The 15393-nt window shown below is 47.4% G+C and overlaps 1 protein-coding gene across 6 annotated transcripts in view; it reads left to right on the top strand.

Moving 5' to 3' along the window:
- Positions 1-15393, top strand: part of PGPEP1L (pyroglutamyl-peptidase I like) — a 77304-nt gene that overhangs the window by 56143 nt on the left and 5768 nt on the right. For 3 of the 6 annotated variants that reach the window (XM_043490127.1, XM_043490132.1, XM_043490131.1), the window contains 3 exons: positions 8618-8740; positions 9758-9910; positions 10056-10179. In XM_043490127.1, the coding sequence (XP_043346062.1) occupies positions 8618-8740; positions 9758-9910; positions 10056-10179 (400 nt within the window). Of the gene's footprint in view, positions 1-8617; positions 8741-9757; positions 9985-10055; positions 10180-15393 lie in introns of all 6 variants that reach the window. The other 3 variants (XM_043490128.1, XM_043490129.1, XM_043490130.1) reach the window with 3 other exon arrangements.

Raw genomic sequence — 15393 nt, 5'->3', positions numbered from 1 at the left:
AATCCCTTAAGATTATACAGTGGAAGTCACAAATGGATTCAAGTGATTAGATCTGATAGACAGAACTCCTGAAGAACTGTGGATGGAGGTTTGTGACATTGTATACGAGGCAGTGATCAAGACTATCCCCAAGAGAAAGAAATGCAAAAAGGCCAAACGGTTGTCTGAGGAGGCCTTACAAATAGCTATGAAAAGAAGAGAAGCAAAAGGCAAAAGAGAAAAGGAAAGATATACCCATTTGAATGCAGAGTCCCAAAGAATAACAAGGAGATGTAAGAAAGCCTTCCTTGGTGATCAATGCGAAGAAATAGAGGAAAACAATAGAATGGAGAAGACTAACGATCTCTTCTAGAAAGTTAGAGATACCAAGGGAATATTTCATACAAAGATGGGCACAATAAAGGACAGAAATGATATGGACCTAACAGAAGCAGAAGATATTAAGAAGAGACAGAAAAACATCTACTTCTCTTTATTGACTATGTCAAAGCGTTTGACTGTGTGGATCACAACAAACTGTGGAAAATTCTTCAAGAGATGGGAATACCAGACCACCTGACCTGCCTCTTGAGAAATCTGTATGCAGGTCAAGATGCAACAGTTAGAACTGGACGTGGAACAACAGACTGGTTCCAAATCGGGAAAGGAGTACGTCAAGGCTGTATATTGTCACCCTGCATATTTAACTTCTATCAGAGTACATCATGAGAAATGCTGGACTGGATGAAGCACAAGCTGGAGTCAAGATTGCTGGGAGAAATATCAATAACTTCAGGTATGCAGATGACACCATCCTTATGGCAGAAAGTGAAGAAGAACTAAAGAGCCTCTTGATGAAAGTGAAAGAGGAGAGTGAAAAAGTTGGCAACATTCAGAAAAGTAAGATCATGGCATCTGGTCCCATCACTTCATGGCAAATAGATGGGGAAACAATGGAAACAGTGACAGAGTTTATATTTTTGGGCTCCAAAATCACTGCAGATGTTGACTGCAGCCATGAAATTAAAAGACGCTTGCTCCTTGGAAGAAAAGCTATGGCCAACCTAGACAGCATATTAAAAAGCAGAGACATTACTTTGTCAACAAAGGTCTGTATAGCCAAGGCTATGGTTTTTCCAGTGGTCATGTATTGATGTGAGAGTTGGACTATAAAGAAAGCTGAGCACTGAAGAATTGATGCTTTTGAACTGTGGTGTTGGTGAAGACTCTTGAGAGTCCCTTGGACTCCTAGGAGATCCAACCAGTCCATCCTAAAGGAAATCAGTCCTGAATATTCATTGGAAGGACTGATGCCAAAGCTGAAACTCCAATACTTTGGCCACCTGATGCGAAGAACTGACTCATTGGAAAAGACCCTGATGCTGGGAAAGATTGAAAGCTGAAAAAGAAGGGGACGACAGAGGATGAGATGGTTGGATGGCATCACCGATTCAATGGACATGAGTTTGAGCAGGCTCTGGGAGTTGGTGATGGACAGGGAGGCCTGGTGTGCTGCAGTTCATGGGGTTGCAAAGAGATGGACACGACTGAGCAACTGAACTGACTGATAAAGTATTTCACTTCAGTTAATGTGTTTCAGAATTAATATTATTCAGTTTTAATTAAACTAAGCCTCAAAATATGATCAAGGAATACTTACAAAAAGGATCTTCAAAAAACCCACAGATACAAGATAATATGATGCAAACCTGAGCACATGTGAAAACAGCCAAGTGATCCTTTAATTAACCTCATCTGAGTTCTCTGCCAGTCACATTTTGATGTAAAAACAGCAGTCTGATAATAAATTGGCTGAAAAGAGGGAAGAATTAAGAGAACCATTCTAAATACAGATTTACATCCACTTGTATGTAAAATAAACATGAACAGGGAAGCCCACATGAAAAATGCCTTGAGACATGAAGATACCAGCTAATGATAGTGTGTGTGGGTGTGCGTGTGTGTGTGTGCATGCACACTCACATGCATGTGTGCATACTAAAATCTTTTCATCAATGGTGGCATGTGGTCAAAAATACTTGGAGACAACTGCTCTAAGCAGAGGATCAAGAATTACTGGGTTACTGTTGTTCATTACTGGGCTTTTGGAGGAATAACCAAAGGATATTGGGCGTGGGCTGTCATTTGTCAAACGTGGAGAGCGGAACTTGGCTTTGTTAAGGAAAAGAGAGTGACCTGGAAACAATCCTAAGATTTTCCAAGCCCTTGGTGAGAGCTCTGGTCAGCCCTAAACAGCTGGTGGCATCTCCTTTGTGAGGACTCCCTGGAACGGCTCCCTTCTTTTAAACTCATCCTCAGTTTCCTTATCTGTAGAATGGTGACAAGGTTAGGGGGGCTGGGGTGAGGTGCTGGGCATACTGCCTGCACATAGCAAGGGTGCTGCTGGGGCAGCTAGTCTGATTACCAGCCAGACTATTTGTTAAGCTTTTAGAACCAGAAGAATACCACATACACATTGAAAATGTTACAAAAAATACAGAAAGAAATGAGAATCTCCCCTAATTTGCCTCATTTTTAGTATGTTCCTGTTTCCATAAATGGCTGCAGAGAACAGTCTGAGATCCTACTTTTAAACTGATTTATCTTCATGGGTTTTCCTGTGTCAATACATTCTTTGTAGAGTCATTTTGAATGGCTGCATTCTGCTCCACTGGTGACTGTCCTGTACTTAACACATCAGACCCCCTGTCACCTCCATGGCTTCTTCCTGTGTGTGGTGAGCCCCTCCCAGCTCTGACCCTAGTTTCTGTGTCCAGGGGGCACCTCCAGCCTAGATGGGGTTGGAGGGAGCACAGGCCTGGATCTCCAGGATCAGCCAATGGCTCCCAGGTTCCTTCCAACCCTGCAGGTCAAGAAGAACTGGCTATCACTTCCTCTTCCATGGTCAGCCCGCAGATATGCACACACAGGCACACAAGACCCTCAGCCAGAGCCCAGCACAGAGGCCCCAGGAGGGCCTCTGTCGCATCCACATCTGATGCCTGATGGATGAGTGAGCGAGAGAAGGAGGGAAGGAGAAGGGAGAGAGGGAGGAGAGCGGGGAGCAGAAGGATGGAAGTAGGGAGGGAAGAAGGGAGGAGGACAGGCTGTTTGCACACACCTCCAAGCTCCCGCTCTTTAATTTCTTTCCCTTGAACACTCTTGCCAGGCCTCCAAGCTCAGATCAGAAGCACCTCTGTGCAGTCCTCTTAGGCTGTATCTCCAGGTGCATGGTCTTGCTTAACTTTCACATCAGCCCTTGTGAGGGAGGTCCTATTTTTACTACATTTTGCAGATCAGGAAACTGAGGCTTGGCAAGTTTCAATAATTTGCCCAAACAGTGACAGACTTTATTTTCTTGGGCTCCCAAATCACTACAGATGCTGAATGCAGCCATGAAATTAAAAGATGCTTGCTGAGTACCAAAGAATTGATACTTTTGAATGGTGGTGTTGGAGAAGACTCTTGAGAGTCCCTTGAACTGCAAGGAGATTCAACCAGTCCATCCTAAAGGAGATCAGTCCTGGATATTCATTGGAAGGACTGATGCCAAAGCTGAAACTCTAATACTTTGGCCACCTGATGCGAAGAACTGACTCATTGGAAAAGACCCTGATGCTAGGAAGGATTGAAGGCAGGAAGAGAAGGGGATGACCAAGGATGAGATGGTTGGATGGCATCACCAACTCAAGGAAATGAGTTTGAGCAAGTTCCAGAAGTTGGTGATGGACAGGGTAGCCTGGCATGTTGTAGTCCATGGGGTCGCAAAGAGTCAGACACAACTGAGCAACTGAACTGAACTGAACTGAGCTCCTTAGAAGAAAAGCTATGATGAACCTAGACAGCATATTAAAAAGTAGAAACATTACTTTGCCAACAAAGGTCTGTCTAGTCAAAGCTATGGCTTTTCCAGTGGTCATGTATGGATCTGAGAGTTGGACCATAAAGAAGGCTGAGCACCAAAGAATTGATGCTTTCAAACTATAGTGCTGGAGAAGACTCCTGAGAGTCCTTTGGACTGCAAGGAGATCCAACCAGTCCATCCTAAAGGAAATCAACCCTGAGTATTCATCAGAAGGACTGATGTTGAAGCTAAAGCTCAATACTTTGGCCAACTGATGTGAAGAGCTGACTCAAAAGAACCTGATGCTGGGAAAGATTGAAAGCAGGAGGAGAAGGGGATGACAGAGGATGAGATGGCTGGATGGCATCACCAACTCAGTGGACATGAATTTGAGCAAGCTCTGGGAGATACTGAAGGACAGGGAAGCCTGGTGTACTGCAGTCCATGGGTTGTAAAGAGTTGGACAAGACTGAGCAACTGAACAACAAAGACACAGTAGGAAGAGGAAGACATAGGGTCTAAGCTCCTTCCTAATCCCCTAATCATTGAAGGTCCTCAGACTTCCACAGTCCAGTGGGGCCCAACACAGCCCTTGGAACCAGAATCAGGACTCTTGCGATCACTTCCCATTCCTGTACTCCATCTCCTCTGAGAATGTGAACCTCCCAGACAGGCCATGCCCTAGCAGAGGACCACATTGCAAGCACTCGAGGAGTCTGAATGAAGAAATCCTTTCCTGCCTCATGGTACTAGCCACAGACTCCCATTAGATGAGAGAAGGCTCAGATTATGGAAAAAGAGCAACCATTTTGCAGCACCAGCTGGTGCCACAGCCTTGGTGAATTTGAAAAAAATTCAGAGAGCAACTGAGTTCTCTTTGTTAAACCTCCGTGTGTCCTGGTGACCAGATTTCAGATGACAGGGAGGCAGGAAGAAGTGGGTGGAAGAGGCAGAAGGTGGGGCTCCCTTATTCCCAAGGGCCTTTGTGACTGGTGGGGTTCAGGCTTTTTGAAGGATCGTGGGCCTGGCACAGGCTCTCAGCTCCCCGTGGAGCCTGGTGACTCCTCTGGTGAGAGCAGTGCCCTGGATTCCACTTTGGTGAGAGTTATACCAGGCTTTGTCCCTGGCCCCTTGAGCACAAAACACTGCAATTCTAGCTGAGAAAGTGTGCCAGTCTGGAAGGTGCAAACCCCTGGCTCTCTCTGCATAGAACTGACGCTCTCTTTGCTAAAACCACCAACCCTTCTTGGCAGAAACGGTGGTGGCAACCAGTGGCCTGCCGTCTGCTTATGCAGAATGTTCTACTCTCTGCTTCTGACAGGCTGAAAGTAATCAAATTCTAATAAATATTGCTTTTAATAAATCCCTCTTGCATGACTTTCTCCAATTAATATGGACTAATTATACGTATTGAGCCTTCATATAAAGCCCCAATTATGTGACAGATACTGTGTTGGGCACTTTTTGTGAATCATTTAATATTTGTGAAAGCCCCTCCAACTTTTATTTATGCCCATTTCACAGATGAGAAAATGGAGGTGCACCAAAGCTAAATAACATGCCCACGTTTGCCCAGTGAAAGGTGGCAGGACCTACCTGGTGGCACAATGGGTAGGAATCCATCTGCCAATGCTGGGGACATGGGTTCAATCCCCGGTCTGGGAAAATCCCACATGCAGCATGACTCCTGAGCCTGCGCTCTAGAGCCCATGAGCAGCAGTTACCAAGCCCGTGTGCTGGAACTGCTGAAGCTCCATGCCTAGAGCCTGTGCTCCATGACAAGAGAAGCCCCCAGTCTCTGCAATTAAATCCCGAGCACAGCAACAAAGGCCCATTGTAGCCCAAAAAAGGGGTGGCTGAGTCAGGTCTCAAACCTGCATCTTTCTGACTCCAAAGTCCATGCCCTTTCCTATGGTGCTCTAGTGGGGTCTCACTTTGCATGTGCCCCCTTCTGCCCTGTACCCTCCTCATTCCAGGCTTAGGCTGCTGATGACCACCAGCCTGGCTTAGTTTTTGTAAAATGCTCTTGTCTGCCATGGGTCACAGTGTAGATGGCCCAGGACACCGTGCATATGTGTGTGTGTGCGTGTGTGCGTGTGCGCGTGTGCGTGCGCGTTAGAGAGAACACATACTTGAGGGAGCAGAGTGTCCACATGAGACAGTGCCTGGAGACTCTTTGCATGATTGTAGGTTGGAAAGAGTTCCTCAGATTCCCAAATCAGATTCTGACTTCAGTCCCAAGTTGGCTGTGTCACTTTCAAGAGTTATAATGAGCTGGATGGATGAACTGGCATGTATCTGAAACTCAACCAGGACTTATCTCGTTACCAGCTGGAAGCTCCCCTGTATTAGTCAACTTAGGCTGCTATAACAAAATACTGCAGGCTGAGTGGTTTAAACAACACACGTGTATTTCTCATGGAGAAGTACATGGAGGCTGGGAAGTCTAAGATCAAGGTGCCAACAGATTTGGTTCCTAGTGAGAACTTTCTTTCTGACTTAAAGATGACTATCTTCTGGCTGTGTCCTGCCTCAAATGGCAAAGAAAGGCTCTGGCCTCTCTTCTTATAAGAGCGTTAATCCCATTATGTGGGCTTCCAAGGTAGCTCAGGGGTAAAGAATCTGCCTGCCAATGCAGGAGACACAGTAGATGCAGATTCGACCCCTGGATCAGGAAGATCCCCTGGAGGAGGCCATGGCAACCCACTGCAGTATTCTTGTCTGGAGAATCCCATGGACAGAGGAGCCTGGTGGACTAGAGGCCATTGGGTTGCAAAGAGTCAGACATGCCTGACCTAGTATGCATGCATGAAATCCCATCATGCATGACCCTACCCTCATGACCTCATCTAAACCTCATTACCTCTCCAAATACCATCACATTGGAGGTTAGGGTTTCAACATATGAATTTGGGTCGGGGACATCTTTTCAGTCGAAAGCTCCCTCTCCCAATACCAGTACAGTTGACCGAACGTCCCAGTGATCTCTGGATGACTGCAGACTTCCCAGAGCCATCCAGGCAGCCTGGCCAAGGCCCCAGGAGGCCTGTAGCCCGTGGAGGAGTAGTTACCTTCCTGTCTGCCCTCTGTCCTCAGTGGGGGGTGTCTGTTGGCTCTATCTGCTGCTCCCCTTGCTCCAAGGGCTCCAGGGGAACCAGCGAGCCCCTGGACTTCCAGCCCCACAGAATGGGCGACAGTGGTCACCTCTTTCCAGGGGATGCTGGCTGCTCCTTAGCAGAGTCCCTGGAGCTGGTGACATGGCAGACCTGCCAAGGTGCCAGCTCCCCGTGTTGGGACAACTGGGAGGGAAAGAGGTAGAGGGTGACACTCTAGTTAGGAAGGGAAAATGTGTCAGGAGGATCCTGGAGAATAATTCCATGGTGATCCTTGAAAAAGTTCAAGTTTATACTGGTCTGCAGTTCCTTATCTGCATTTCTGATATCCAAAGATCTCTGAACATTAGACGTTTTCCTTAATCTAGTTGATGGCAAAAGGTGACCTGAGCTGGTGTGAGGCAAAGTGTGACATCTGTATTTATTCCACCTAAAATGCCTGTCCCTATTTCCTGCCCTGAAATGTCAAGGTGGCTGGTTGTAGAGTGCAGCCCCAGACTAGGAATCCCACTGGAATCCAGCAGGGGAGGGATTCTAATGCCAGCTTGTAGTCGAGGCTGTTTGAGCACCATATTGGAAGCTTGAAAAGAAACAGCTGATAAGCAGAAGCAGGACCTTTGGGCATCGTCTTTCAGATAATTAAAGCACACGGAAATATCACATCCCTGTTAGCTCAGTTGGTAAAGAACCCGCCTGCAATGCAGGAGACCCCAGGTTGATTCCTGGGTCAGGAAGATCCCCTGGAGAAGGGATAGGTTGCCCACTCCAGTATTCTTGGGCTTCCCTTGTGGCTCAGCTGGTAAAGAATCTTCCTGCAATGCGGGAGACCTGGGTTCAATCCCTGGGTTGGGCAGATCCCCTGGAGAAGGGAACAGCTACCCACTCCAGTATTCTGGCTTGGAGGATTCCATGGACTGTATAGTCCGTGGGGTCGCCAAGAGTTGGACACAACTGAGTGACTTTCACTTCACTTCACTTCAGTGTCCAATGCACTCCATCCCACACCTATAACTATAACGGCCACGGAGAAGTACAGTTTGGCCTTCCTGAACTTTCTGCTTTGGCAGTAGTGAAGCCATCAGCCTTAGAGAGTGTCATGGGTGGGGTGTTGTTATAAAGCGGAAAACCTGGACAGAAAGACAGACACGCACAAAGGGGAGAGGATGTGAAGACTGCAGCTATGCTGCCACAAGCCAAGGACTACGGGGGCTGCCAGAAGCTGAAAGAGGCCAGGTAGTTGCCTTCTGCAAGGTTCAGAGGCAGGGTCACCCTGCTGACAACTTGGTTTTGGACTTCCATCCGCAAGACTGAGAGGTGATAAATTTCTATTCTCAGCTCCCGGTGTACCTCCCCCTGCCTTATATATTCTTCTCCAACTTCTCCACCTGGCTCACCCTCATCTGTCCCCTAGAATTACTTGCATCCCTTCTGTGAACTCTGTCCTACCCTGCAGACGGGGTCAGGCATGCCTTTGGGGTCCAAGAGCAACTATATGGGGCCTTGTGCAGGCAGCAGGAGCTCCGGTCCCCCTGTTGACCCCTCGCCACTGTGGGAGCTCCTTGGGGGCAGGTCCAGGCCCCCAAAGGCCCCAGCAGTGAACTGGATGGCCCTGAGCTTGGCTTGTCAGGAACTCCCTGTGGCCCTCTATCAAGCGAGGTGACCCACCTGTTTCTTTCTGCAGGAACTCTCCAAGCTGGGCCTGGGGAGTGACATGCAGATAGAGCTGCAGATTCTTCAGCTGCCGGTGGATTACAGGGAAGTGAAGCAGAGGGTCGCCAGAATCTGGGAAGATCTTCGACCGCAAGTAAATGATAGCTAGGGAGGCAGAGGGGATGGGAGTAGGGGGTGGTCTGATTATGTGTGGAGACCCAGAGCCTGTGAACCCCAGGACCCTGGTTCTAGGGTTGATGGCTCAAGTGTTCCATGCCCTCTGCCCAGCAGTAAGGGCCCAGACAATTTCAAAACGGTCTGTTTATAAAAGTTTAAGATTAAATACAGAGTAGAATCTTAGAATAAGACTCTGGAAAGAGAGAAGAGGGAGAAGAAATGGAAGCTTTATTCCCCACCTGGACTCAAAGGCAGTTTCCACTAACAGGGAGGCCCTTGGGTTAGTCCCAGCCAGGCCCTTGCAGAGCAGGTGGGTTGTGCAGTGGGGTGAGAGGCAAGGACCTCTTGGCCTAGGAGAGCATTTGGAGGGTGGCCCCCACCGGGAGGTGGGAGAGTGGCCCACCTGGGGAGGGCCATTTCATCACTCCCAGAATATCTCAACAGAACAGAGTTACTATGCAGGAAACTGGTACAAACCTACCCCAGATATGAAGACCAGGTGATGTTAATAGAACATACTCCACCAGACCATTAAGATGATGATATCCCAATGTTTTGATAATATAATGAGCTAATTTTTTCAAAGAGGAAAAATAATCAGCTCAACATATTCTAACAGTGTTTTATTAGACTGTTACTAACTTCCTTTATTAAAGTTTCATAAAAAAGATGGAAGCTTCCAGGGAAAGACTAAGCTTCTCCTGGGACAGTCTTAGATACCAGCTGGGACCCCCCCAGGAAAAAAGGGAGTATACTGCCCTGTAAGAATATTTTGAAATAGGAAAATATTTAAATTAGATGCCACATAGATGTCTATCCAGTTATTTTTTGTTCCAGCACATTCATCAAGGGGAGCAGGCAGGGGATGGGTGTGATGGTGGCATATTTTGGGGGTTGGGGTGTCTTGCCCCCCAGAGCTCTCCCTCTGAACCCTCTGGAGAGCAGAGGAGACCTCAGTCTCCCTAATCTTCTGCCTCCACATGTGCTCACACAGTTCGTTGTGCATGTGGGCGTGGACCCCGCGGCCAAGGCCATCTTTCTGGAGCAGTGCAGCAAGAACCGAGGCTACCGAGACGCCGACATCCGGGGCTTCCGGCCCGAGTGTGGCGTGTGCCTTCCGGATGGCCCAGAAGTGATTGCGTCAGAGGTCAGCATGAAGGCGGTCAGCCGGCGGGCGGCAGTGCAGGGCGTGGAGGTGGCCTTTTCCCGAGACGCGGGTAGGTGCGTTCTGTTACTGGGTTTGTGGGGGAGGAGGAAGGGCTGACGTGGCCTCTGACCAAACTTCCTCCCAGGATGTGCCATCCAGCTGGGTGCTTGGAGCTGCCCAGAGTCATCATGCAGACCCGCACGTTGCTCACTTCTGCCTACGACAGATTCAGAGAACCCTCCCACTCACTAGCTGGCAGAAGAAAATGGGTGGGTAGAGGATGTTGAGAGCCACTAACATTTTGTGGATGGTTTTCTCTGTGTTTTTTTTTGTTTTGTTGTTTTTTTTTTTTTTGCAGTATTTTCTTCTTTTTTTTAATTGGAGGATAATTGCTTTACTATATATATATATCGCCTCCCTCTTGAGCCTCCGGGCAACCCCCCCTTCCCTCCCCACCCCCACACCCCTCTAGGTCTCGCAGAGCGCCAGGCTGGGCTCCCTGCCTTATATAGCAGCTTCCCACTAGCCCTGTTTTACACTTGGTGGTGTATATATGTCAATACTATCTCCCCAGTACATCCCATCCTCCTTACCGCCACTGTGTTCACAAGTCTCTTCTCTACATCTGCATCTCCATTCCTCCATTCCTGTGACTAGGTTCATCAGCATGGCTTTTCTAGATTCCTACCTATGCTTTAGTATATTTGTTTTTCTCTTTTCCCACTTCAGTCTGTGTGACAGGCTCTAGGTTCATCCACTTTACTACAACTGACTCAAGTTCATTCCTTTTTATGGCTGAGTAATATTCCATTGTATATGTGTACCACAACTTCTTTATCCATTCATCTGTCAGTGGACATCTAGATTGCTTCCATGTCCTAGCTGTTGTATATAGGTTGCAGTGAACTTTGGGGTGCATGTGTCTTTTTGAATTGTGGTTTTTTAAGGGTATAGACCCAGTAATGGGATTGCTGAGTTACTTTTATGTATTGCAGCAAAGTTGTGAATTAACCATTCTAGTTTAGCCTCAGGTGAAGATTAATTTTTCTTTGTTTCTCCAGATTCTCACCCCCTCAGTTCAGTTCAGTCGCTCAGTCATGTCCGATTCTTTGCGACCCCATGAATTGCAGCACGCCAGGCCTCCCTGTCCATCACCAACTCCCAGAGTTTACCCAAACTCATGTCCATTGAGTCGGTGATGCCATCCAACCATCTCATCCTCTGTTGTCCCCTTCTCCTGCCCCCAATCCCTCCCAGCATCAGGGTCTTTTCCAATGAATCAGCTCTTCGCATCAGGTGACCAAAGTATTGGAGTTTCAGCTTCAGTTTCAGTCCTTCCAATGAACACCCAGGACTGATCTTGTTTAGAATGGACTGGTTAGATCTCCTTGCAGTGCGAGGGACTCTCAAGACCCCCTGAAAGTGAAAGTGAAAGTGAATGTGAAGTCGCTCAGTCATGTCCGATTCTTTGTGACCCCATGGACTATAGCCTACCAGGCTCCTCCATCCATGGGATTTTCCAGGCAAGAATACTGGAGTGGGTTGCCATTTCCTCAAGACCCCCTAGGAGGTAGTTAATCCTCCTTCAAAAGAATGCATGAAGAAATCGTTACTGAATTAAATCATACGAGCCTTACTCAGGCCCTAGCTAGCCTTGGAAGGTTCTTGCTTTATTCAGTGGCCAGCAAATTGAGAAGCAGGAGCTAAGTTCACAGACCAACTCCTTGCCCACCTGGTGAGAGGGATTTAATTTTAAAGATAAGACAAAGGGAGGAGGATGAGGCTAATGATGGGGAGGCATATGCATAGTCTACCTGGGAAGGCTTTTTCCAGGGAGTAGGATGTCACTCTGCTTTTATCCTTTTTATGGTCCTTAATGGCTGTTCCTGGCTACCAGTAGGTGTGTCATGTTAAGAATATTAGGCTAATTTAGTAAAATTAATGTATAATGAGACTCAGGGTTTGTTGGAGGTCAGGTTCCTGGTCATCTTGGTCCCAACTGGTACCGTCTGTTTTTGTTTGTTTGTTTGTAGCTTTCTTTCTTATCCCTGGATCCTTTAACTTAACTAGTTACTGCTTCTCATTCTCAAGGGCCACTGAAGGGCAAAGGTCTGACTTCTGAAGCTCCTTCCTGCTGAACATGAGTGCCATTTTCCCCTGGATTAGGGGAGCAGAACTGTTCTGACTAGCCTAACATAAGTCTAATTGTCAGCAAACTGCAGTCACAGTTGTTTGTACACTTGTGTTAGTATCATCTGAGGCTTGATGACTTCAAAGTCATCAAAGTCACATTTACTAAGGAAGTTGACAAGACAAGGCCCAAAGATAAGCAGGAAGATAATGGCAATTAGTGGGGTAAGAAGTGGAAAAAGCCAAGTTAACCTGGGAAGACCCTGCTTGACTATGTTCCAGATGGACCTTGGGTCTAGACCTTGTGTGTTCTATCTGTATAATCATTGAGCTTACTCATATCTTTTTTATGTTTATCTCAACCGAGTTATTGACATATATATAGCAGGTTTTATTAATAACTGTGCTGGCTTCCACTTGCTCAGCAAGGAGACAGTCAAGGGCTAGTCTTATTCAGAACAACACTTGTTAGTCCAGAGAAGTATGGAGTTCTTATAAGGCATACCCTGTGTTTTTAGACAAGTCTTCAAGGGCCTGGGTGAGATTTTGTAGAGTGATTTCACTGTGTGCAAACCTTCCCCAGGGGGCCACTAGTCTGAGAGAAGTCCCTACTGCTGCCAGAATGAGTCCTGCTGCCCTTTTATCTTGAGGCTGGGTGATCTTATGAATTATTATGGCTAGGTTCTGAGAACTTAGCTGCCCTAGCATGCGGTGTCCCCAAGATTGGGCTTATCTAAACAAGGATGGACTAGCGCCCACCCCACAGAAGGGAAAGAGGAGTTAGAGTTGTTCTGATGGGGCACTTGGTTTATTCTCAGGCCACAGAGGAACAGGTACCCATAGGGAGCATAGGTTCTGGGGAGTTGAATCACATTCGAAAGTGGCTAGCCCCAGAGGGTACCCTTGCAGAGTGAGGAGGGAGGCCCACCTGCATAGTGGGGGTCACTGAGGAATTCTTGACCAGCAGCTTTTCACCAGGCCTTAGGAGGGCCATATACTAACTGTCTGACAACTGGCATTTTCCATCTGCAGTAAGTCCATCTCCCATCTGGTCCTTGTGGGTGTTCATCAAGTCGGTGCAAGGGGCAGAGTGGGTGACATTTCCATAGGAGTCAATCCCAAGGCACTTAAATTGTGGGGTAATAGAAGCAGTTGTGGTCAGAGTCCAGAGTAACCCTAGGGTGTTATTGTAAGTCCCTCCTTTTCATAAGGGTGTTTAATAGGGGCAGTGGCAGCAGGCCTGATCATAGCGGTGGTCCTGTGGAGTGCGTGCTTTGTGTTTGATAGAGGGATTCCAAGCAGAGAAGCTGCTTTAGGGATGGGATAGAAACTTCAGGAGGAATAGGTTTGCTATGCTGTCCCTCACTCAGTTGTGTTCAACTCTGCAACGCCATGGATGTAGCCAGCCCAGCTCCTCTGTCCATGGGATTTCTTGGGCAAGGATATTGGAGTGGGTTGCCATTTTCTCCTCCAGGGGGAGGGATAGGTTTAACAGACCCATGAACCAAGGTGAGCATGAGGTTGTCATTCTTAGGGGTAAAATGTAATACCTTTAATCTATAGGTGTCACTTGGAGAGTGGGGGTGACAGATTCAGCACTGGGATAGCTTTTGTCAGCAGGCTGTAATTCTCAAGAAATTTACCACCAAATCCCCATTCTTCACAGATGGTTGTAAGAGATAGAGCTGAGAAGATAAGAAGGAATAGACAATAATGGCCACTCATCCTGCCTCCAGTGTTGTTATTCCCTATATCCAGCATGGAGAGAGGAAATGTTTACCAGTAGGAGGAGGTTTGGCAGAACAATGGAAGCCAAATAAGGCAGTGGCAATGACAAGGCCAACTGCTAAGCCTGTCTGTCACGTTACTTACTTATTGGTAGGGTTACTCCCTTTGAAAAGTAACATAAGATCTGTGACAGGTTCACACAGCTGTAATTGAGCAAGTGGCTCAGTCACTTCCAGAGACACAGGTGTTGTCTTTACTCTGGTGTGGTGGCCCACACCAGAGTTATGCTCTGCAATTGTCAGGCACTGAATTGGTCAAGATTATAAGATAAGGTCCTGCCCACTTGGGGCAGCCTTCCAGGTGTTCAAATAAACAGGGGACAAAGGATGTAAAACCATGTCAGAAGGGGAAGGCTACATGTAAAGCTTTGATTTTTTTTTTTTTCCCATCTGTAAGGCATATTTCAGTCATCCATGTCCCTAAGCTTGACTTTGTAGGCAGGTCCTTCAAGAATGGGCCTCCTGTACCTGATCTCATACAGACTTAAGCCAAGCTTTCCTTTAGGGGCTAATTGCGTTCTGAGAAGTGCTGTGGGGAGAAGAGAGATCCAAGTTTGATAAATCTCTTGACATAGTTTGGCTTAATTTCTTTTGAGAGTTTGATTTATTCTTTTTACTTTTCCTGAGCATTGTGGTCTCATGTCTGACTCTTCGCAACCCTATAGACTGTAGCCCTTCAGGCTCCTCTGTCCATGGGATTCTCCAAGCAAGGATACTGGAGTGGGTTGCCATTTCCTTCTCCACGGGATCTTCCTGACCCAGGGATCGAACCTGCGCCTCTGCTGTTACTATACTGGCAGATGGATTCTTCACCACTAGTACCGCCTGGGAAGCCCAAAGGGGTGCCGCCTCCGTTTAATCCCCAGTGCTCTAGAGATTTCCTTAGTAACTTGAGAAACAAAGGCGGGCCCACTGTCACATTGAATAGATTTAGGGAGCCCAAATTGAGGGATTATTTCCTTGATCAGGGCCTTAGAAACCTCTGAGGTAATCTTGGTTTGGGTCAGGAATCTAGCCAAAGGTGTCAGTCAAAACCAGCAAATATCTGAAAATTTCCTTGTGCCCAGGAAAGTGAAAGTGAAGTCGCTCAGTCGTGTCTGACTCTTAGTGACCCCATGGACTGCAGCCCGCCAGGCTCCTCCGTCTATGGGATTCTCCAGGCAAGAGTACTGGAGTGCGGTTGCCATTGCCTTCTCCACAGGGCATTACTGTAAAATCCGTTTGCCAGCTTTGACCTGGCTGTGTGCCTCTGTATGAGGTGGGGGTCCCTCCCTTGACTTTGGAGGGGTGAGTGTTGAGGTTATTCTGGAGGCAGAAAGGGTTTGGTTCAACCACCTGTTTAAGGAGACTTCAGAAATTGGGAGTAGTGATGGATGTGATAAGCCATTGATATAGGGTCTCCTGTCTGTAATGTTGGGCCATGTGGGGCTAGTGGTAAAGAACTTGCCTACCAATGCAGGAGTACTATGAGATGCTGATTCAATCCCTGGGTCGGGAAGATGCCCTGGAGGAGGAAATGGCAACCCACTCCAGTATTCTTGCCTGGAAAACCCCATGGACAGAGAA

This window comes from Cervus canadensis, chromosome 17 (assembly GCF_019320065.1).
Source record: "Cervus canadensis isolate Bull #8, Minnesota chromosome 17, ASM1932006v1, whole genome shotgun sequence".
NCBI classification, from domain to species: Eukaryota; Metazoa; Chordata; class Mammalia; order Artiodactyla; family Cervidae; genus Cervus; species Cervus canadensis.
Note: the sequence above shows the minus strand (reverse complement) of the source record. Positions and strands in the feature narration are given on the sequence as shown.